The sequence below is a fragment of the Marmota monax genome, unplaced genomic scaffold, assembly GCF_021218885.2.
Source record: "Marmota monax isolate L192 unplaced genomic scaffold, Marmota_monax_Labrador192_F-V1.1 WCK01_AAM20220418_F8-fsc00017, whole genome shotgun sequence".
Classification (NCBI taxonomy): Eukaryota; Metazoa; Chordata; class Mammalia; order Rodentia; family Sciuridae; genus Marmota; species Marmota monax.
This window is the reverse complement of record NW_026695241.1, coordinates 7,794,608-7,819,116: the sequence shown is the minus strand read 5'-3', so window position 1 is coordinate 7,819,116 and position 24,509 is coordinate 7,794,608. Positions and strand designations below refer to the sequence as shown.

The window sequence follows — 24,509 nt, the reverse complement described above, 5'->3', positions numbered from 1 at the left end:
TTTCATATAGCAACACTGTCTATAAATATGTATTCCATAACATGTTGTGTACCTTAAATAGAGTGAAATTTATTTTTAAAAAAGAATGGGGTATTACAGATTTGTAATGCAAAAATGATGAGTGGTAACAAAAGGCAAGAGCTGAGAAGCCGTGGAACTCTGCTTTAAATGCATTCAACGTAAAAGCAGAAATAACCTTGTAAACTGGGTATATGGTATTAGGTGCCATACCTGGAGATATCTGCTATCTGCAGAGAAGTCCATTTGAATGACAAAGCTTGGGATGTCTTTGCAATAGCTGATTCTGTTAAGGGTGGGGCCCAATGTTAGGTCATAAAAATCCACTGAGTTCTCACTAGAACCAACTGCCAGATATCGGGAATCTGGACTAAACCTGAATATATAACATAATGTAAAAAAAATACATTAGATCATAAGAAATAGTTTAAATATTTAAATATTTAAGAAATTTCCTTTCTAGCTCTTGAAAGTAAGTTTGTGATACGGTTTCAAGTTTGTCTGACACAACTGATCATGTATATGGCGACTGTATTTGTTAAATGAAATAAGAAAGTTTTACATTTCATTTGAATATTCTATTGTTATCACCCAATTACTTTTAAAATATCTTTTAAAAAATCCATTACCATTCCATAATTATTAATATAATTCACTAAGATAGGATTCCTTCAGCTGGAAAAATGATGTCTTAAAGCTGCTTTAAGAACATTGTCCAGCTCAACTTGCTTCAGCTTGTTGAGATGAAGTGACTAGTTGAAGCTTGGAAAAACTTGTGTTAAAAGCAAAGTGAATACAATTTGCCTGGTAAACATGGGAGACAGCCTGAGACAGTCTGAGAATGTTCTATGAGTCTTGTTGAGATAAGTTAGGGACATGTAGGGGCAAGGAAAGCCACTTTTACTGTTTTTACACACTAAAGTTCTGAGCAGGTTTCATTTATGAAAGGATTTTACTGGTGAAGAAAGCACACTTTGACAGATGCAATAATTTTATCTACTGATCACAGAGAAGTGCCCAGTGAAGTGGCAGCTCAGTTAAATAAGCTTAAGCACTGAAAATTAAAATTTCAAAAAAAAATGTTTAATTCCCATTCTGGAACCTGATAGGTGTTCAGTGCTGACAGACTGAATGAACAAGACTGAATGAACAAGAAATGGGAATCCAGAGAACATATCTCAAGGCTCAAAGTGCAACAAAGGAGAAACATGAAGGGAAAGGTCACAGAGGATAATCTGTGAAGCCTAACTGATAGTAAGAGAAGCTATGTTTGGGGTTATAACTCAAACTTCTAAAGGGCAGGTGACTCTATTAAGAGTGAGAGTTCATAATGAATTTGCTGTACATGTTTAGTGTGACACTAACATTACCTAGTACTTCGTATTATAAAGCATTGGTTGGTGCCCCATGGATTTAACATTGCAAAGAGAATTATGTATATAAGTGGCCACATTTTAGCATACAATTTACATAGAATGCTATAAGTCATATGGCCTTTTTTGAAGGTGTAGATAAGGTTTTTTGCAAGTTGGGCCCAATTACTAAAAATTCTATTCCATTTGTCAACTAACCTGATATCATGGATTGCACATCGTCTATCTCTCTTCTTTCCCCATATTTTTAGAGAGCTCACAAGTAAAATAATAAATTCTCCATTTTTCATTCCAATAGCCACCATGTCCCCTTCAGGGCTATAACACACAGTACGAGCAGCATGTCCCAAATTCACTTTGTTTAACATCTTCTGTATAAGAAGCAAAACAGACACAGAAGACCAAGTTAAATGAAATACTAATAAATTTAGCCAATTTCCTCCCAAAATTCTCAACATAATTCTGAGGACTAGCAATTTAGGGTTTCCACTTCTTAGAAACTAACATTTTTTAAAAAGTTGTACCTACTTTATCAGCAATATCCCAGAGTCTCACTGTCCCATCCTCTGCAGCAGAAAGGAAAAAATCCCTGGAAGGATGTGTTGCTAGCCCCCAGATCGGTCCATCCACATGTCCGCTAACCAAAATATTACATGCTGCATTTTTCTCTCCAACTTCAATTATTTCAGCATTCCTTGTCCCAACTAGTATCTTGCCCTGAAACATAAAAGGGAATGATGTATGTAATGTACCACAACAGGTACATGCTTTGAGCTAATTTAGTCACAAGCCCATCGTTAGCTCATGTGAATTTTTCTGTGTTAGGCACACATCAGCAAGACCCCTGGGCTGGGGTGCATAGTTGAGTCCATGTGATGAGAATCCACCTAGATTCTTAAATAATCTGAGTTGTGACTTTGTGATAATCTAAGGATGTCCAAAAAGGGGTATAAGTACATTGAGATATAGGAAGATAGAACTGGAATTTTTAAAGAGCAAGTATAAATAAGCTTAGCTAATTTTTGAATAAGCAGAATGAGTTAATGCACATATATGATTTATAAATACACTTAATGAGTGCATAATGAGTGCATACATGCTCCACAGTTTTTATAGGAATGTATGTTTTTACAAAGTGTATACAGCTGTCTAATCAAAATGAGTCAACTAGCAGGGATTTTCAATTCTGTCTACCACAGTTAGCAGATTTAAGAAAGGAAACCCTGTTTAGACAGAATGGCTTCCCATCTTATGCACTCCACTGGCATCAACTACGGAACTCAAAGTGGAGTGATTAACTAGCAAGTGAACCCATCCTCATGTATTACTAAATATTGTCCATTAAATCACAATTTGAGAGAATCAGTAAAAACTGCTGTTTTCTGCTACACCATATCAGGTCAAGGAACATCTTACTTTGCCTCTGCACACGGAACGAACACAGTCTGTGGCTTGTCCTGTCTCAAGCCTGAAGGCCCGGCATCGTCTCAGTTCCTGATCCCACAGTTTAACTGCTCCTCCTTCTTTTGACCTAAGTAAATAAAACCAAACCCCAAAAGTATCTTAGTAACTATTATAGATAATTTTCATTATAACAAATACTAAATTTTAAGTAGAATACTAAAAAAGCCCTATATAATTTATTATAAATTTCTATGGCAATCTTAGGATTCAGCAAATTTTGTGAATTATTCGTTTTTCTCTGGCATATCTTGTTTAGCTTCCACCATACATTTTCCTCTTCATGTTACTTAAGATGAGCGAAAAACCATTTTTAACATAGGAATTGAAACGTGAAGCAAGATAATAGGATTACAGATGATACACTATAGTCTTATTTACTTGGGGGCGCCTTACCATTGAGCTGCATCCCCAGTCTTTTGAGACAGGTTCTCATAAAATTGCTGATGGTCTCACTAAATTGCCAAGGCTGGCCTCAAATTTTTGAATCTCTTGCTTTAGCCTCCTGAGTTGCTAGGATTATAAGTACACACCATCATGCCCTGCTATAGAGTTTATTTTTAAGGGCCAAAAAAGAAGCATGTTTTTTTCCTACCACTATCAAGACATCCTATAGTTCAAAGGCTACTAGTGAGAAGTGGTGTGCAAAATGGGGAGATGTGAGAAATACAAGTGTGTAGAGTTATTTGTAAAAGACAGTCCACTTTTAGATTTTCTCTTGGAATAACTGAACAATGTATTTCTTTGTTTTCTGTTGGATAAATTTGCTTGTCTTAGGAGAACATGTGCCTGCATGCCACAATACATTCATTCTTCAGGTGAAAAGGAAATTCTGTTCTTGTAACCGATGAATGTGGGTTCTTTCCATTCCTGTAGTGAAATGTGCTTGTGTGTCACATTCCAACATGTAGATATATCTGGTTACTGTTGGGAGATTTGAAAATCATTCAGAAACAGGTTTCTCCTTACATTTACATATATATTTTTAAATTTTTAGTTGTAGATGGACACAATACCTTTATGTTAATTATTTTTATGTGGTGCTGAGGATCAAACCCAGTGCCTCACACATGGAAGGCAAATAACTGATGCACGCACACAGTCCTGAGGAAACTCGGTTCTTTTTTTTTTTTTTTTAATTTGTTTTTAGTTGTCAGTGGATCTTTTATTTTATTTATTTGTATGCGGTGCTGAGGATCGAGCCCAGGGCCTCACACATGCCAGGCAAGCGCTCTACCACTGAGCTACAACTCCAGCCCAAACTAAGTTCTTAATCTGTAAGAAAAATACCTATCTAGACCTAAGAAAAAGTATCTACCATTGGAGTTTAGGTTTATCTACAAGGGGGGGAAAAGCGATTTAAGATTAGGTAGGAGAATCCAGAGAAGGAACATAGAAGGCATTATAGTTGAAGCGTATGAGGAGGAAGGCCAGAGAAGATAACCCATAGCCTAGAAATAACAAGAATACCTAACTGTGAAAACCCTAGGTAGATGACAAATGCAAGTATTCAGTGAGGCTGTGAAAAGAAAGAGGACTCACGGCCTTTCTTTGCCACCAGTCACAATAAGTCCATCTCGCAGGGTGGTATACATGGCAAACACGGGCCCGTTGTGAGCTCTGGCCACAACTCTACACAATATGTGATCTTTCCACACACAGACATCACCACTGATGGTACCTGTAAACGTCAAGTTATTCTGAAAAGGAGTGGGGAAGGGGGAGATAAACTCATCAAAAGTGCAAAGAGAGTTCAAACAGATGTAATCTGTGAGTGTGATGCTACTTCATCTGTGATTCAGCATGTGCAAGGTATGGATGGAGAGATGGACCCAAGAGGCAGAACCTGAACTCCAGGCTCAGCTGCCTCATGGCTTTTCCTTTCCCAGTCTGTCACTTAGCTGGGGTAACCTTGGACAGTTTTCTCTTTCCAATTCTAAAATGCTGTAATTCTAGTTTATATTCTATTGTTGGACTGCTTCCTTCCAACTGCTCAATAAATAAAGTCCTCAGATTTAAAAAAAAAAAAAAAGGAACAGCAAATGAAGACTTTTTATTAGGTTCAGCAAAGCATTTTCCCCTAAAAAATAAAACTATTATCTGTACCAGTCATAGGGGGTTTTGAGAACTCTTTATTAGTTCTGATGATTTCACTCACTTTAGCAGTAGCACTAATTCCTGCCTGTCTGCAAGGAGAATGTAAGTTCTGTGGGCATGGAGATGATTTCCCTTTTCTTTTTATAGTTCCTAGCATAGACTCAACATTCTGCCAAATAAATATGTCCCACTTTTATGTTTTTATATGTTTTAACAATTTTAAAAATGCTTAAACTGAGCATAAACTTATTTTGTTATATTCTGATTATACTGTTGCTTCATACATTAAAACTCACTTATTCTTAATATTTAATCTTTGTTTATTTTTTATTGACTATGAGGAATTTTAAAAGTGAAGGAAGTTCATCTACATGGGCAAATGAAATGTCAGAAGCATGTAAATGTGTGGGTTTTCTTCTGGAAATAAACTACTGATCTAATGTTAAGAATGCCCAGAATGTTCAATTGGAGCTTGACATAGCATGACCAACATTTTCAGTGGCCTTTCCCCCCAAACATAAGTGTAGTTAATTGTTCTAAACTTATTTTTTCCTTCCTTCAAATAATTTCATACCTATATAAACACATAATAAGGAAATCTGCTTTGTTGTTGTTTTTATTTCACCAAAGGATTTTAGAAGCCTAGCCAGAGTAAGGTATTAAAGAAAAGACGGGGATTATAAATTCACCCATGGGCCCATGTAGGACCTAGTGAGGAGAGAAGAGGGAAGGCTCTTGATCTCTCTTCTGTCAAACCAGAGACTGTGCTTTCTCCTTTTGTCTCTCTACTCCCTTCTTGGCCCAGGACACTTGCAACTATGTAAGATGAAAGAAAGCAAAGGAAATCCTAAACCTAGGTCCAAACTTAAATTACTTGAAAATCATGCTTCTTGATTAATTTTTCCTTTTTTTAAAAAAACTTATTTTTAGTTGTAGTTGGACACAATACCTTTATTTTATTTATTTATTTTTATGTGGTGCTAAGGATTGAACCCAGGGCCTCACATGTACTAGGTGAGCACACTGAGCCAAAACCCAACCCCTCATATTTCTTTTACTCTAACAAAAAAAAAAAATTTTTTTGTTTGCAGTACCAGGGACTGAATCAAAGGGCTTTACCTCTGAGCTACATCCGCAGCCTTTTTATTTATTTTTTATTTATTTATTTTTTTTAGTTTTCGGCGGACACAACATCTTTGTTTGTATGTGGTGCTGAGGATTGAACCTGGGCCCCACGCATGCCAGGCAAGCGCGCTACCTCTTGAGCCACATCCCCAGCCCGCCTTTTTATTTTTTAAAATTTTAAGACTGTCTTATTAAGTTACCTAGACTGGCTGGCCTTGAATTTGTGATCCTCCTGCCTCAGCCTTTTGAGTAGTTGGGATTACAGGCATGTGCCATTGCACCTGGCTACTCTTAACAAATTTTTAGGTATGTGAAGAACTGTTAGGAAGACAGAAGTTTCAGGATATATATGGTGACAGTTACAAGACTAGAGAAAGCCTTGGAGAACAGCAAAAGCCTAAGGACTCAAATTTTCATCATAATCCTCCCTCAAGAGCTTTCTTTCCCACTCCCTCATTTCTGAAACTATCAGACTTTTGAAAAATGAAATACATGCCTGATTAGGACATCAACAGATTACCTGCCATATTAACATTGATGTGGCTTATTTCAGGCAAGAAAATTGGTAGTCAAAATTACACCCCTACACAACATTTTAAGAGACATACTGCACCAAATGCGACAGCGAGCATGGTCTGCATCCGGGCATCTTCCAGTGTGTTCAGCAGCCCTTTTTTGCTAAGAAGAGCCCTTCCTGCCAGGGTCCAGAATTTCACATGTTTTACTCCCACAGAGACAAACTGGGTATCTGAATCTGGTCGGAATTCTGCTACAAAAATACGTTGGTTGTGCCCCACTCTGCTGGCAATCTTGGCACCTGATAAGAAGATACAACGAAATTATCCAAGTTAATATAAGAACCAAGCTAATCAACAGGCATGTTTGGGGGCTAGAGATGTAGTTCAGTGTTAGAGCTTATGGCTTATCAATCCTCAACGTGGGGGGGGGGGCACTGTTTTAGATACATTTTAAATTGTTATATAATTAAATATTTGTTAAAAATACATGGATTTTAAAAAAACAAAATGCTTATAAAAGGGAGGGCTGTGGCCCTTGCTCTGTTACCAAGCAATCACATGACTATAATTACTTGGGTAGAAAGTCCTTTATAACTCCATAACTGAGTTATGTATTTACAGGGAGCTTCATTACCATTTAAGGGTCATAAAATGATTTTGGGAAACATTCTTTTCTTTTTCCTGTATGTTTGGTAATACTATCCTATTGGTCTTCCAATATCATTTAAAATATACTTCATGGGTCAGGAATGCAGCACCTGTCTAACTAGCACTGACAGCACTGCAAACACTCACCCACAGGCGCACACACACACACACATTTTTATTCTTTATTAAGGTCCTCTAACACCAATTAATCACTAATAATTAGCAAAGATACATATATAGTTTCTTACTGAAAGGAACAGCAGTTAATAATTTTTAATAATAATTTCATTAATTTTATGTTTTGTGAACTTAGAATTTCACTGGACTTTTAAAGTGAAACCTACCTATAGGACCACGAACTGTGTGCATGTACTGGATAGAGCTATTGTGAATAATGGTTTCAATCACCAACTTAAGGCAAATATTAAATATATAATTCATATTCACACACATTATCCTACCTTCCTGCCATCTCCAAATGGTAATAGTATGTTCTGGGTCTAGTCCCACAGACAGCAAGAGTTTGCCAGTAGCACTGAAGCTGACCGAACACACTCCCTTTGAATGGTAGCATCTTAGTATAGATAGAGTCTGCTTGCTCACTGCATCCCAGATGTGGATAGAAGGGGCTGTGGCTAAACAAAGATGAAATCCAAAAGTTGGAACTGACTTGTTATAAATGTTTCTATTTCTAAAATATATAAACCCATCTCTGAAACATGGAAAAATGTACCCAAGAAGGAGTATACTTAACAAAGAATAGCTCAAACTAAGATTAAATTTTTGGAAAACAAAATAAAACCAGAATACTTCTTTAGGCTATATTTCCAATTGCACTTTTGAGAAAATAGCATTTATACAAAAATCAGTCCATCATAATATTAACTTATCAAAAAATAAGGCATGTTTGGGGGCTAGAGATGTAGTTCAGTGTTAGAGCTTATGGCTTATTCTCAACATCAGAGGGGGAAAAGCACTGTTTTAGACACATTTTTAATTGTTATATAATTATATAGAGAGCTATCCACATTTTTATACAATAAATATGTTAAATACAAATATATATTTAGCATCAATGTTACCTGGGAGAGAAATGAAAAGCAGACACAGTTGTGAAAAGCAATACTTAGAAAACCACCTGAACAAATCTCAAAAGAAAATTTTGACAATATAGATAGCTACATATTCCTTTATAAGAATTTTTTTAAAAACCCAGAAGTTTAAGGAAGGATAAAACTCATAATCTTTAAAAAAACAAAAAAACTTTAATCATCCTATGCAGTGCTGCTACTATTTAAAAAGTTGCTTCCGGTTCTGTTTTGTTTGTGTTTTTGTAGATTGGTTTTTACAGTGCGGAGGATTGAGCCTCACACATGCTAGGTAAGCACTCTACCATTAAATTACATTCCCAGCTTGTTTCTCTGTATTTTATAAATTAAAATACCATAGCTTTGTATTATTATTTTTCCTGAACTACACTCTATAGCTAATTCGGTCTTAGAATGAATGTACTTTGAGTAAAACAATTAAAAACTAAGTGCATTTTCTTCAAATTATACATGTTATGTGTACTGCAAAAAGACAGAAATATTAAGACAAGTTGTATTAAATTATTTGATGCAGAAAGAAATTTTGGTATCTAAAAAACTGATAATATTTTTCACCATTTGCTATTTATAGAACACAATGGTACATTAAATCTGATAATTCAAGTAAAGCAGTTAAAATTTATTAAATCAGATATTTAAACATAAGTATCATTAAGTAGAGAGGTTTATGTAACAGTAAAATATCAAAACTATAGAGAACTAGATATAAAAATGCCAATAATAAAATAGGTTGTTTGAAAATTTTATTATAATAATTTAAGTACTGGGCTAAAAATGTTCCACATTCACTAAAAGTCAAAGTTTACCTAGGGCATAGTTGAACTGAGTCTCAATAAGGCATGTTAGATGGCTTAAATCTAAAATATAGATATATATCATACATCACTATATACATGATAAATATTAAACAATTTAATGATAAATATTGCCAACGAGAAATATTAAACATTTTTATATATGCTTACAAAAAGTACCTCTGGGAAGATCACATACTATATCTGCCAAAATGTGATAGAATAGGCAACATATTTTCAAGATATATCAACTTTTTTGCCTCTAAACAAACCAAAATTTGCCAAGTTCCATATATCTAAAATTTAAACAGCAAATAATCTTAAGATGAATTACTGAGCTTCTCACACTTTTATATAAAAAAATTAAAGGTGATGGCAAAAAACTGATACCAGGAATCTAAAAGCCTACAGGTATTCTATGTTATGGAATTGCTGCATATTTAGACTGCTAAACCTACATCAACAGCAGTATTTAAAATTAAGATTACTATAAATTTTCAGGGCCCATGTTACTGAAGATGAAATTATGTTCATTGGGCATATTTTATTTTCTCTTATCATTTAAAAATGGTCATTCACAATCTTAGGTAACAGATCCAGCTTATTCCTCGCTTCCCAAAGGTCCTCAGGTACTGCACATCTGCCATGGCAGGCAGCATATCTCTTTCTGAACCCAGGGTGCTGTGCACCTGAGCACATGCTCTACCACGGGGCTCTCTCCAGCCCCTCATCTCATGCTTTCTACTCCTACCTTCCAACCAGGTATGTTTTCCTCTGAATTCTGCTCAGAGAAATTCAGTAACTTGCTTTGTTACACACAGGCAGAGCCAGCACAGGTGTGCTAACATCAGTATTCAGGTCCCATTCTTGCTCTTTCACCTCATCTGGCTGTCTTGGAAAAATAAATCTCAAATATATATATACACACACACACATATATATATATATTTTAATTAGAGCTTTATGGTAATCTAAACTACTTTTTACAATTATTTTTTTTAAAATATTTATTTATTTTTTAGTTTTCGGTGGACACAACATCTTTATTTTATTTGTATGTGGTGCTGAGGATCGAACCCAGCGCCTCGCGCATGTCAAGCGAGCGCGCTACCGCTTGAGCCACACCCCCAGCCCTACAATTATTTTTTGACTATTAATTTCCTGTATAGAGATACCCTAAGAATCTTTTTTTTTTGGAGTGCCAGGGATTGAACCTAGGGACTTATGCATGCATGCAAGGCAAGCACTCTGGCAACTGAGATATATCCCCAGCTCCCCAAGGGTCCTTTTAAATTACTAGCTGGATCTCATACGAATGAAAATTTTAAAGAATATTCTTTCTCTACCTCCTAGTTTGCCTGTGATACAGTGTAATAAAAACTGTATTTTAAAACAAGGGCCCTTTAAGTGTACTGACTCCAAGTGACTCCAGGGAAGTGGCATGCTCCTCCCATAAGTCTGAACCCACTGTGGTAACAGCCCTCCCACCCCTACCTCTCTACCTCAGTGATTTACTTTAGTAACCCAGGTTAGGGCCTATCAGCACATGGTATCCTCATGGTTTCTTTTTTTTTTTTTTAATATTTGTTATTTTTTTAGTTTTTCGGCGGACACAACATCTTTGTTTGTATGTGGTGCTGAGGATCGAACCCGGGACGCACGCATGCCAGGCGAGCGCTCTACCTCTTGAGCCACATCCCCAGCCCCTCATGGTTTTTTTTTTTTTAGTACAAGGTTTGGTTTGTGTCCTAATGACTCGGTCAGAGTAATAGGAAGGATTTTTAGGTGATGGTTCTGAAAGGAGTTTTACTCCTCTTTCCCACTGGATGAAAGCAAGGAAGCATGTGACTTCAAATGCTGCTGCAGCCCTTGAGTGACCACGAATGCAACTGGCCTTATTGGTGAAGCCGATGCTATGCCTGGCAGAGTGGCAAAGAGGGAACATGCCTGGATCCTGGGTCCTGGAAGTGCTCCAGAAGCAGGAGACTCAGGAGACTACCCACCTTCCTCACTGTTCATGCTAATAAACATCCTTTTCTGTTGTAGAGGGCACCCAGAGACCCACAAAGCCATCTGATAGACACCCACCTACCACAACAAATACTAAGCAAAAGCAGAGGGAAAACTCTCCTGCCTAAAGGATCAAAGGTATCAAATTCTTAAGTTCCACATATAGTCATGGAGGACTGAAATAACTTTGTCAGAGATAAAAGTATTCCCTTAGTGTCCACTGAAAATACATCTAATGTCTTCAGGGTAATTCCACCATATCTTTTCTACTATAAGTGTTTACTGACCTACGTTCCAAAGTAACTATTTGAAAACTTCACTCCTCTTAAAACCAACCCCTGCTTCTCCCCTTCCTTCTCTCAGTTGATGACATAATCAGATAGGAGTTTCATTATTTTATCATCCCCAAATCTACCATTTTATATTTGTACCTAAACTGCCTTCATTCTTTATGTATATAGACAATTCTCCATGCCCAATGCATTTTCCCCCTAGTATTCGCCCATCTCATTTAGCTAACTGCTCAAGCAAAAAATTAGTATTTAGCCTCACTTTATCTTACCCCAAATCCAACTCATCAGAGAGGATTGCTGGCTTTACCTCTAAACTATGTCCCACGTCTGTCTAGTTTTTTCTACTTTCACTCCTGCCACCCTGTTTGTCTTTGGCTTGGACTATAATAATAGGCTCCTAATTGTCTAATTTCCTCTTTCTCAACAAGCTAGTGGAGGTGACTTTCTCAAAGTACAAATTAGATCATTGTGTTATTTAAAATTTTCCAGTGACAGACTAACCTTGACATGAATCCAGACTCCCTCTGGGAGCTGACCCCTCCCTCCCTCTCACTGTGGTTATCTCAGCAGCTTTCCTCCAGGCACACTCACTTTCTAGTTTCTTGACCCAGCCTTAGGTTTTACACAGGCTGGAGGCTGGTCATTAGAAGGCCCTGCCTGTGGGCTGGCTCTTGGAGTGTGTAAGAACTTGGCTTCTGAAGTGTTCCTTATGTTACACAACTGCTCTGTCTTGTTAGGGGCACTGACACCTGCTTTCTTCTGGGAGTCTGGTATTTTGGTACTTGTGGTTGCACTTCACGTCTATGTGCCCAACCCCAAATAAAAGCCCTGGACTCTGAGTCTTAAGTGGGCTTCCCTGGCAAAACACCTGTGTATGGCTAGATTAGCTGGTGGGGATAAAGCTGGCCTTGTGGTCCCTGGGGGAGCCAGAAAGTCTGTGACTGGGTCCTCCAGACTCTGCCTTATTTGTCCTTTTCTCTTGCTGGCTATAAGTACAACCAACTCTGAGCACTGCAATTCCTTCCAGTGAATTCTGAATGTATGGTAATTCTTGAGACCCCCAAAACGAGCCTCAGCCTGGAGCTTTCATTCATGTCTTGGCTGTCAATTTTACATCATTCCTGGCATGGCTACTGGGATATTAAGCTTGTATTAATAACCTAAATTCATGAAACTGATAATAATTAAGTCAGACGGCAAATAAAACAACTGTTGACAATCACAAAAATTCACGTTCAGTAGCAGATGATAGAAATATTTTTCACAAACTGCCCGCTGAGAATAAAAAAGTTCCATACAAGCTTGGTAAATTTATCCAACTATCCCTTTTGCTGTTCCACACATATTTTTTTATCATCAGTTGTGCTATGTCTCAGAACCACTTAAAGTTGTACTAAAATGTTTCCTTATCTTTTTCAAAAATAATTTTTTTGTAGTTCCATGGAGGCTATTTATAGAGGCTAACTCTTCTGTCTCTTCAGAGTTGGCATCTTGACTATAAGATGCCAACTCTGAAGTACTTATAGCTAGTACTTATAGCATCTATCAAACCGTCAAGAGCTAAAGGAAACCACACAAAATAATTTGGTGGTAAAATACTGACATAGGGTTAGGGGATATAGTTCAGTGGAAGAGATTATGCTTAACAATGCACAAGGCCCTGGGTCTGGTCCCCAGCACCAGAAAAAAAGTGTTGATGCACACTGTATTATTATTATTATTATTATTATTATTTTGGTACCAGGGAACTAACCCAAAGACACTTAACCACTGCACCACATCCCAGCCATTTTTAAACTTTTTATTTTGAGACAGACCCTCACTAAGTTACTGAGGCTGGACTCAAACTTTCAACTATCCTGCATCAGCCTCCTGAGTTGCTGGGATTACAAGCATGCATCACCATATCTGGCTATGTAACATTCTTTTAGCACAACTATAGTGTCATTCCATAATAAACACAATTCTTTACCATCTCATTTGAGAACAACATAATCCACACTTCACTGTACCTTAAAAGTATAACATTCAAAATCCACTTTTCTTCCCTCACCCTTGTTTTGACATTATAGAGATGCACTGGTTAAAAAAGAAAGTAAACGTTGTAGTACAGATATATATGTATGTGTATATATATATGTGTGTGTGTGTATCTATCTTAAAACCTGTGAAGTTATAATTGTGTCACCGTAACTTATAGTGTATAACTTATGAGATTGTCACAGTCTCTGCAGCCACTCAACTCTACCATTAAGAGCACACAAACCACCACAGATACTCTGTAAGTGAGCATGGCTATGCCTAATAAAGCTTGGTTAACAAATACAGAAATCTGAATTTCATATAATTTTCATATGTCATAAAATAGCATTCTTTTAATTTTTCCCAACTACTTAAATTAATAAAACCGGGCTGTACAAAAGCAGGTGGTGGCCCAAATAAAGCCCATGAGCTATGGTTTGCCCACCCCTGCTCCCGGGTGAAACCAAGTAAGCAGTGACCTTGCCTGTTGATTTGAATAAATTAATAGTTGATTTGTCAAATCATAAAATCATACTCTGCCCTGATGGAGGGGAAAGAAACAGATATAAATATTTTATCAAATTGCTAATTCATATTATATTACATAAATTTAAAATATAATTGAAAAGGATTAGTTATTGTAATATCTAAAGAAAATAGCTACACATTGTTAATTTAATCATTATCTTTAATTCATAAAGCTAAGATCAATAATAGTTCTAAATCCTTAAATGATCTGTTGATTTAATATATACAACTGAGATAGTATGTAAAAATCTGATTTTATTTTTGTAATTTTATTCAGAGTCAATACAATTTATTTATATTTAAGATTAAGTTTTGATCATTTTGATCATTTTTTCCCCTTTCCTTTCCCTGCTTTTTTTTGTGCTAGGGATTATCTCCAAGCTCTCCCAACTCCACTTTTCCTAACCTTATAATGTTACCAAGTTAGTAACTACTATGAAGAATTCTTGTGATGATTAAATGAGGCAGTATAAGGAAAGTACTTAGATTAGTTCCATGCATATGGAAAAAAGGTCAAAACATTCATTTTTTAAAAAAAATACTATTATTGCAGATTGAGCTCAGTATCATGTTATTAAACTAATGTATTCTTTATTACAAATAATTTACAAACTTTTTGTAGAGTAATAAGATGTTTGATGTAAGTAATAATAGTCACTCAGATATCTTATTTACTTTATAAAAATTTGGGTTACCATTACCAAACAATATAAATAAAACTGAAAATATTAAATTTTTCCTTACCTGACATATCTGCTGAATCACCTATAAAAGAAAGCAACAGAAAAGTTGTTACCAATAAATAACACAAATGCCTTAAAATCTGCAAGACCCATTATCATAAATATTTTTAAAATAACTTAATAAAATATATGCAATCAGTTGTATTACACTGAGTAAACAGAGAGAAGGCAACCATTTCAATTATATGCACATATTAACATTCTATGTATGACCTTTCAATCTTTCTTTGATAAAAACAATTTTCTTCATATTTAATGACTTACATGAAATTGTAATTATAACTTTAAGAATAATATTTATATGATTTAAATTGATAATACACTTATTTTGGGGTCATAAAATGCACCACTTAATGGGCCTTTTGGAATTTTAATGCATCTCTGCGTACAGGGAAGAATTTAATCTAAATCTTCTGAGGGACATGATAGCAAAGATTACAATATAACTCAAGGAAAAAATTCTTTTTTTTAAAAACTAAATATTTTCACTATGAGTTAAAGTTTGCCAAGAAAATATGAATACCTATCTATACTCATTGTATTTGTGGTGAAAATACCTGTTTAAAAAAAACTTAAAAATTAACAGTCTTTAGGGCTGGGATTGTGGCTCAGTGGTAGAGTGCTTGCCTAGCACATGTGAGGCACTGGGTTCAATCCTCAGCACCACATAAAAGAATTAACAGTCTTTACCAAAGAAAAAAAGAGTAAAAATTTAAGAATTCCTTGAAGCTAGGTGATTTTTTTTTTTTTTTACATCAATTAGTAGAGGATCTACAAAAAGTAGAGGATCTACTTTGAGAACAGGCTCATGCAGGCTCAGAAGCAGATTCAGGACCACTTAGTAGATAATCCTGTGATTTCAAAGGTTTTTTTTTTTTTTTTTTAGAGAGAAAGAGAAAGAGAAATTTTTTTAATATTTATTTTTTAGTTTTCGGCGGGCACAACATCTTTGTTTGTATGTGGTGCTGAGGATCGAACCCGGGCCGCACGAATGCCAGGCGAGCGCGTTACCGCTTGAGCCACATCCCCAGCCCTAATTCTGTGATTTCAAATCCCCAAATGCAGAGGGAGGTTCCCCTATGGAAAGCAATCTCACTGTTCTCATATACACCTTGACCCATGAAATGTAGCTGGAAGATGTCCAGAGTGGACATTCTAAAAGAAGTACTAGAGAAGACTCTGTCAGAATAGGATAGTTTCCAAAACTGGAGGAAAAAGTTATAGGAAAAAGTGATTACATGTTCTAAGTACCCCCAAAATGAGGACCAATGAGTAGCAATTAGAGAGACATATTTCCATTCTTTGTGGAGAACTATTTTATAAATGAGCTTCCTAGGGAGAGGTTAGACTACCGTATTAGGCATAAAATAGTGATCGGTTCAAGTATATAATGGATAAAAAGATACATTTGGCCCTGAGATTTAAGATTCTAGTCAAGAAAATAAAAGTCTGAATGTAACTGGCTAATATACCACAAAGTAAATATTTAAATTTATTTATGATCCATATAATTTTTTAAAAAAACCCAACAACTTAAATGGTGTTTTGTGCCTTGTGGGTATTAAATAAGCTTGGCAGCAAAGTGACTACCTATCAGTTCCCTTTAAGAAAAAACATCCCTCTCCATACTTAGTCATCAGTGAAGCATTTTTTGTTAACCATTTTTATTAAAAATTACAAGTGAGACAAGGCACAGGGCTACGTGCATGATTTGAAATTCACCTCTGCACTGCAGAGTTTGACTTGGAAAGAGAAGGGAAGACCATGAGCCATTCCATGTTCCCTGTACTGTTGCCTTTCAAAATAAAGGGAAAGAAGTGGAGAAAGGGGCCAAAATTCTGAAAGATTAATGTGTGACTATGACAATTCTCAACTAAAAGAAACCTATGGCACTAATATGAGAAAAGTTGCTTAATAAAAGGAGAGCAGGAGAAAGAAAGGAAGAATGAGCAAACAAAGAACCATACCTTCTAGAATTCTATTCACAAAATGTAAATTACATTAAAACTGGGATTTTGTCTTTTTATAAGCTGCTAGAACAATACCTTGCACATGGTAGGTGCTTAATAAGTTTGTTGAATAAATAAATTTACTCAATAACAATTAACAGAGCAATAACTATGTACCAAGAGATATGAAGCCAGGTGTATGGTCTCTATTCCTTCAGGAGATAGGCCTTATTCCTTGTGCAGAGGAAAACAAGACATCGCTTTCAGAGAACTTAGTGCAAATGGGAGTATACATATATATTCCTATACAAAGATTAGAATACTGGGTACTATAATAGTCTACTTTCCTTTAAAAGCAGAAAACTGTAGAGAAGGAAAAAGAGCAGGGTCCCAGGGGGCATAGCAATAGAACCAGGAAACGCAGAGAACAAGTTTTTGACTAATCAATTCAGTACTTGCATGAAAAAATAAGATATTAAAAGCATAATTATTTAAGAAAAAGATAGCTAGAAAGCTAGCTTAGCAACCACAACCCACTGAGGTCCAACCAACCCAACGATTTTAAGAACTTTACAAGCTATATGAAAGCTGTGAAAATATGACTGACCAAATCTATAATGTAGTATTCATAGTGATCAATGATTGGTAGATATGTCCAAATAGATCTGCTATCTTCAATCATTTTGCTTGTAAATCTATGGCCTTTAAATTTTTGACCAAGGTTAAAAAAATAAAAAAAATAAAAAGCAAGTAAACAATGATTCCAGCAACTCAGGAGGCTGAGGCACGAGGACTGCAAGTTCAAGATCAGCTTTGGCAACCTACTGAGATCCTATCTTGTAGAAAAAAAGGGGAGAGGGAGACTATGCATGCAGCTCAGTGGTAGAGAGCCCCTGGGTTTAATCCCTGGTACTGTAAAAGAAACAACAACAACAACAACAAAAACACTTGATGAATCAGATTAATACCAAAGAAAAGGAAAAGGCAGTGGGGATTTACAAACATGAAACAAATTTGTTTTTTCATTTTTTTAAAAATATTTTTTTAGTTGTAGATGAACACAATATCTTTATTTTATTTATTTATTTTTGTGTGGTGCTGAGGATCACACTTGCTAGGCAAGTGCTCTACCACTGAGCCACAAGCCCAACCAGGTTCTCACTTTTTTTCTTTTGGTACCAGAGATTGAACCCAGAGGTGCTTAATTACTGAGCCACATCCCCAGCCCTTTTTATATTTTATTTAGAGACAGGTTCTTGCTGAGTTACTTAGGGCCACACTAAGTTGCTGAGGCTGGCTTTGAACTCGTGATCCTCCTGCCTCAGTCTCCTGAGCTGCTGGGATTACAGGCTGTGCCACCATGCCCAGCTGGGTTCTCACTACTTTCTAGGTTAACCCTTGCTGAAACAGAACTCTTCTCTCCTTAAAGTACTTCCTTTCTGCTTCTTATGATACTGAATTAAATTTTTTTTTGCTAATCAGAAATTCCTGACAAAGAATTAAATCTGACTATTTAAACCACTATATGACAGTTGACTTTTTGAAAAAAATATTTATTTTTTAGTTGTAGTTGGATGCCATACCTTTATTTTATTTATTTTTATGTGGTGCTGAGGATTGAACCCAGGGCCTCGCACATGCTAGGCGAATGCTCTATCATTGAGCCACAATCCCAGCCCCTATATGACAGTTGATTTTAAATTCAAAATTGTCTGTACTAATGCAGATAACCAAAGTTAGTAAGAGAAGGTACCTAGAAGCAAACCATATGGTATAATTTTGTGTGTGTTTTATGTACACAGAGTTTTGAAGAATCTGTAATTATATTACACTTTAATTTTTCCTAGGATGTTGAATTTATTTGAACAAAAATGCTTCACATTGTTTCTTTTTAAAATATAGAAACATACCTACTTGGCCAGTTGCCACTATGTTGATAAATTTGGGGTGCTGATTTACAGTGAGGCACAGAATATCATCATTATGTTCCTGATAAAAACTTTGAATCCCTATAAAGAAAGAATTTGAGAATTAAGTTTGAAAACTTTTAAGATATAACAACCAAATGCATTTATCTAGCACTATAAACTAACTTATCTGCTTATTCAACACATAGTTTTTGAATACTTACTATACACATTATCAAAGGATAAAGAATCAGATGTTTTAAAAAGATAGAAATCTGAAAGGGATCAACCATATGATCTGAAGGATCAATTGTATGATCCAAGGCTGAAGATGCCAAATACCACCAAAGATTTAAGAATCAAAATGCCATGGGAATTTAGCACAGGAAGACTTATTCTCATTATGGGAATATGACACTTCTGCACTGATGCAGACAGATTCTGCAAATGTGAAGGAGGGTGGGGAAGGGCATTTTAGGTAGGTAGAGGAACCCTGAGGAAAGGCGCAAAGGCAGCGGTATGCATATATAATGACTCCTTTGGCTGTAGGGTCATGAGGAAGAAAAGTGAGCAATGCAGTTGGAAAGGGAAGTAGGGACTAGAATTATGAAAGATTTTCAAGGCTTATGATCTTTGTTTTGGTTTCCTAAAGAAAAAGATTCACCAGGGTCATACAAAAACCAGAGATAATTTTCCCTTTAATAGTTTGGGCCATATTTATTAATATTTCATATTTATTCTGCAGTCAGTGGAGAGGCACTAAAGTTTTTTGATCAAAGAATTAATGTATCCCCCAAATAGAAGGGAGACCAATACAGTAGAGGAAAGGGATAAAGAGGGAGGGAGGATGGGAGAGTGTGGGGAAATCCTAGGGAATAAAATATACCAATTACGCTATGTCTATGTACAAGTATACCACAATGAATTCCATGCATATATAATTATAATGCACTCATTAAAATAATAATAGAAGGGAAGTCAGTAGAGTAGAGCAAGTAGATGGGGGAGGGAGGAGGGAAGGAAAAGAGAAGGTACTAGGGAATGAGATTAATCAAATTATGTTATGTGCATGCACATAACATAGCAATTACCACCACTGTGTATAATTATAATGCACCAATTAAAAATAAAAATGAAATTCTAGTATGATAAAAATGGAAGTAATGTGATTCATCTAGCAGTATTGACAGTGAAGAGATTTCAGAAGACTATGAAAGTACTCTACACAGGAGGCAATAAAAAACTAGGTTTATACAAGTAAAATGATTAGGTAGGACATGAGGTCAGAACAGTAGGTTGAATCCACATTAGAGGACCCTGAATATCAGGATCTCAAACAGAGAAAACAAGACTAAAAACTCAATGATCACTTTTAACACACCTACTATTTTAAATTTTTCCTTGATATGAAATATGATTTTTACTTTCCAGGGCTGTGGGTTCAGTAAAAGAAACAAACAACTAATTATGAGCTGTTGGCCAAGTTGGTGGAATATCAGCTAATGAATCTTTACTTCCTAGACTATGAGCACAGCAATGTAAACTGGTTGGAAGCCAAATACTAAGAACTGAAGCAGATGCCTCATCTCCCCCTCCATCCTCTCTCAGCACTTCACCATTAGAAAGGTGATTAATTATAAATCAGAAAGCTAAAAACAAACCAAAAGTATAAACATGAAAGTTTATATATATATATATTTATTCCTTTCATGCTTGTCTCATTTTACTCTTTCCCATTCTCTTGAAGGATATGTGAAACCTCAATTAAAAAGGATTTTCTAAGTAGTACTTTTTTTTTAAAATGGCTCAAATTATTAAATGAAAAATTGCATGTAGTTCTGGTGAATCCTTTTCTTTAGCAAACCAGAAAAGAAAGATCATATTAATGATTAATACTGACAAGGGGAGGAGGATAATGATGCACATAATTTACTCTTTACCCATTCAGAATGAAACTCTCAAAGGAAAACCCAAATGACTCATCAGGTAGACTCTGTTTTTGCTTTCAAATTTCATAAAGTTTGCGATCATATGTAATAAAACAGAATTAAAAATAAAAAACTTAAGATCATTGGATCATATTTAATAAGATAACTCTATTTGCTCTTCAACAAGACTGTTAAATAAACATCAAGGAATGTTTTCTCACATTCTTGGATCAAACAAGCAATAATCAGTAGACCCACAGACAAAAAAGCTTTCTTGCTTGGCTTTCTAAGGCCTCACTAATCACCCCTGTGGTCACTTATCCAATGTGCTACTTTCAATCACTGTCAAAGACAACCATCCAAACCACCCATTCTCATGATGAGGTTATGGGAAAATAGAATTAGAGGCACAATGATTTCACTGTAAAATAGGATTCTAATGTACAGCGAACCTTTACTTTTAGTAGAGATCTATGAGAACTTGGCCTTATAAAATACTTTTCTGCTGTATCATACTCTATTAATACTAAAATATAACTAGATAGTGCCATAATATGAAATATTTTTTATTCTGGATCATTTCTCATATATTTCAATTATTATTTATAGGTTTAACAAAGAAATTTAAGCTCCTAGTTAAAAGATTTTAAATTAAAAGCAGAGTATATAAGGAGATAGAGAACTAAGGTTTCCTACCTGTAGCAACATTGTGCAGAATTCCAACTGATGCAGTGTGATAAATTATATCATCACCATCATTTAAATAATGTACATTATTCCTGCAGTCTCTGCCTCGATAACCAAATACAAGCTCCAACACGAGGTCCTATAACAATAATGAAACCATTATACAATTACTCTCTTCCTCATGTCTAAACGTTCACCAATATTCTGTGATGTACATAGCATTAGCATCTTCAGTCAAAATGGAAGACGTGTTTTTGATGTTTTACAGAGTTCAAATACAAAATTAAGCTAGATATATTTTCTCTAGCCTGTTTTGGGCAAATGAAACACATTTCACAGTCTATACTTTTTCTATATAAAGTTATAAAAAGGAAAAGGGAATCACAAGGTTATCCAATTCTAAGAATTTCAGATTTAAGATTCCATATGAAAGAATACTTCAATTTTTATGGTTAGTCAGAAAGAAGAATTTGATTTGTATTCATTGTTAGTTAATTATTTGCTCAGCATAGATAACTCAGGACAAATTATATCAAAGTCAGCTACTTTGAAGAATCCAAAGTTGTCTCTGACAACTCATGCTGAAAGTTCTGGCAGAGAAGGCTGCAGGGAGAAGCATTCCTGTTTTTCATTTCAATCCCTCTCCTATAGCTTTACACCTTGCTCAGGGCTCATTTAGCACAACTTGCTTATTTGCTGCTGATGTGGGATTATGAAAGGTCTGGGAGGACCTTTCTCTTTCCTCAGCTAGTGCTGAAGGTTTCTTTGATGGAAGGAGGGACAGAAGGAGGAACAGACTTCATGAATCCTGTATAGTGACTATATCACATGGGGTAAAGGTTCCTGGAGTGGTGTAAATATTTTATCTTCAACTTATGAATTCAGGACACTAAGTATAAGACACGACTTCTGTAAGTAATAGATCACTCACATGTATTTATGTTTGGATGTTCTCATTTAAAAATTAAGAGAAACAGAAATTTATTTACCAACAATCTCTGCTTGTTGGTAGCAGAGATTGAACGCAGGGATGTTCAACCACTGAGCCATATCCCCAGGCCTTTTTATTTTTTATTTTGAGACAGGGTCTCTCTAATTTGCTGAGGCTGGCCTTGAACTTATGACACTCCTGAGTAGCTGGGATTCTAGGCATGTGCCACTTCACTTGGCAAGTTAATCACTTCTTAAAATCAAACAAAATGATTATTCAATACACCTATTTTCATGAAAACTAATGATAAAGACTTGGGTGTTTTATAAAAAGAAACTTTGGATACATTTTAATAACATTAAGGAGTGGGTTTTCCTTACCTCTATGGGTCTTTTCTTCTTGCCAACATTATTTGTCTGAAGTTTCTCTGGCTGTGGAGGGGCCCTGCTCACTGGGGGCCTGAAACAGAGAGATGGAAGGAGGAAAGGCATAGATCACTTGGGGCTTTCACTGGGTCTCCACACCTGCCCTCCAGAGAGACTACAACTTGTCAAAAGGGAAGTGGGTCTGTGTTCTATTAGACTGCACTCTCTAGATCCTGATACCTTCTAATTCAGTAAGGGGGAAAGAAAATAATTAGAAATTTTATTCATTTTAATTTCTTGGTATATGTTTCATAATGTAAATCATATACTAACACAAGAGCAGTTCGTTTATAAACAAATGTAAAAATGTTAGCTTGATATACAAAAAACTTTCTTGATGGGTGCATTATCAACAAAGTCTAAAGTATTGCTCTAAAGCATCTAATACCTTCACATGACAGGTGCATAATATATATATATATATATATATATATATATATATATATATATATATATATATTTTATTTTTATAGTACTAGGGGTTGAACTCAGAGGTGCTTTACCACTGAGTTACAGACCCAGCACCCACTGCCCACTTTTTTTTTCTTCTTGAGGAAGGATATCATTAGCATGCTGAGGCTAGCCTTGAATTTGCAATTCTCCTGCCTCAATCTCTTGAAATATATTTAGATATATATATATATATATACGTATTCATTTATTTATATATTTGCCAGTGCTGGGGATTAAACCCAGGGCCTCATCCTCTACCACTGAGCTACATTCCCAGTCCTTTTTATTTATTTATTTTTTTGAGATAAGGTACTCACTAAATTGCCTGGAATGGCCTCAAATTTGCAATCGTCCTGCCTTAGCCTCCCAATGAACTGTGATTACTGTGCCCAGCAAATTTAATTATGTTTCTATAATGTTATGTTTTTATATTGTTGGCAACATAAATCACATTTGAGTCTAAACTTGTACTCATTACTCCTCCTCCACGCCCTTCGCTTTCTCTGCTTCCCGAAGTCTTTACTTTTGGCTATTGCATTGTCATCACTTATTCAAGGAAGACTTTTTAGAGTCACAAAGCATTGCAAACCACATAACATTATGTAAAAGACAATTACCAGGGTTGTGGCTCAGTGGCAGAGCGCTTGCCTAGCACATGTGAGGCACTGAGTTTGATCCTCAGCACCACATTAAAATAAACAAACAAAAGACTAAAAAAAAAGGCAATTACTATTACCAGTGCTTCCAACTACTCCTCTTCTCTATTCACCAAACATTTATCAACATTCTCTACATAGTAGCTTTCAAATCTATCCCCCTGTAAAGCTCAGAATCTATTTATAATATCCTAGTACTAACAGGCATGTCAACTCTTTAATTTTCTATTTAGTCTATTATTGTTATCTCAAATGACCATTTTACAAATATTTATTTTTGATAACTAATGTTTTATTTTAAAATTTCAATTTTTATATAATGATATTTCCAATGAGGCTCCCTCCTGAAAAGCATGGTGGGGTGGGGTGGGGGTGGGGGGGAAGAGTCCAATTCATACCTCATGGCCACAAGAGGGAGCTAACATTTGGTCCACTTGGTTTACTAAAGGCATCTTCTACCATGTATCCAGTGCTACAGAATAATTTGCATAACCATCTTCAAGTTGGTTCAATTATTCAAATAAATTTAATAAGCTGCATACTGCATCTAAATCAATCATGCATCAAACCCTCTCCAAATTTTAATATTCAATTTGTAGCTGAACATGATGGCCAATGCCTAAAATCCCAGTTACTTGGAAGGCTGAGGCAGGAGGATAGCAAGTTTAAGGCCAGCCTAGGCAACTTAGCAAAACCCTATCTCAAAATATAAAAAGGGCTGGGATGTAGCTCAGAGTGCTCTTGCCTGGCACACATAAATTCAATTCCCAGTACATCAAATTAAAAAAAAAAATCAAATTGTTAACAACCAAATCAGAAAATAATGCAAATTAA

At 35.7% G+C, this 24,509-nt stretch overlaps 1 protein-coding gene across 5 annotated transcripts in view; it reads right to left on the bottom strand.

The window, feature by feature from the left end:
• The window catches only part of Eml5 (EMAP like 5), a 190,995-nt gene that overhangs the window by 6,108 nt on the left and 160,378 nt on the right, over positions 1-24,509 (bottom strand). Inside the window, exons 28-38 of one of the 5 annotated variants that reach the window (XM_046440696.2) lie at positions 22,522-22,600; positions 21,220-21,349; positions 18,599-18,697; positions 14,741-14,761; positions 7,702-7,875; positions 6,683-6,891; positions 4,395-4,552; positions 2,808-2,922; positions 1,920-2,108; positions 1,590-1,762; positions 232-394 (exon numbers count right to left, since the gene is read on the bottom strand). In XM_046440696.2, coding sequence (XP_046296652.1) covers positions 232-394; positions 1,590-1,762; positions 1,920-2,108; positions 2,808-2,922; positions 4,395-4,552; positions 6,683-6,891; positions 7,702-7,875; positions 14,741-14,761; positions 18,599-18,697; positions 21,220-21,349; positions 22,522-22,600 — 1,510 coding nt within the window. Of the gene's footprint in view, positions 1-231; positions 395-1,589; positions 1,763-1,919; positions 2,109-2,806; positions 2,923-4,394; positions 4,553-6,682; positions 6,892-7,701; positions 7,876-14,740; positions 14,762-18,598; positions 18,698-21,219; positions 21,350-22,521; positions 22,601-24,509 lie in introns of those variants that run through there. The other 4 variants (XM_046440697.2, XM_058577794.1, XM_046440700.2 and 1 more) reach the window with 4 other exon arrangements.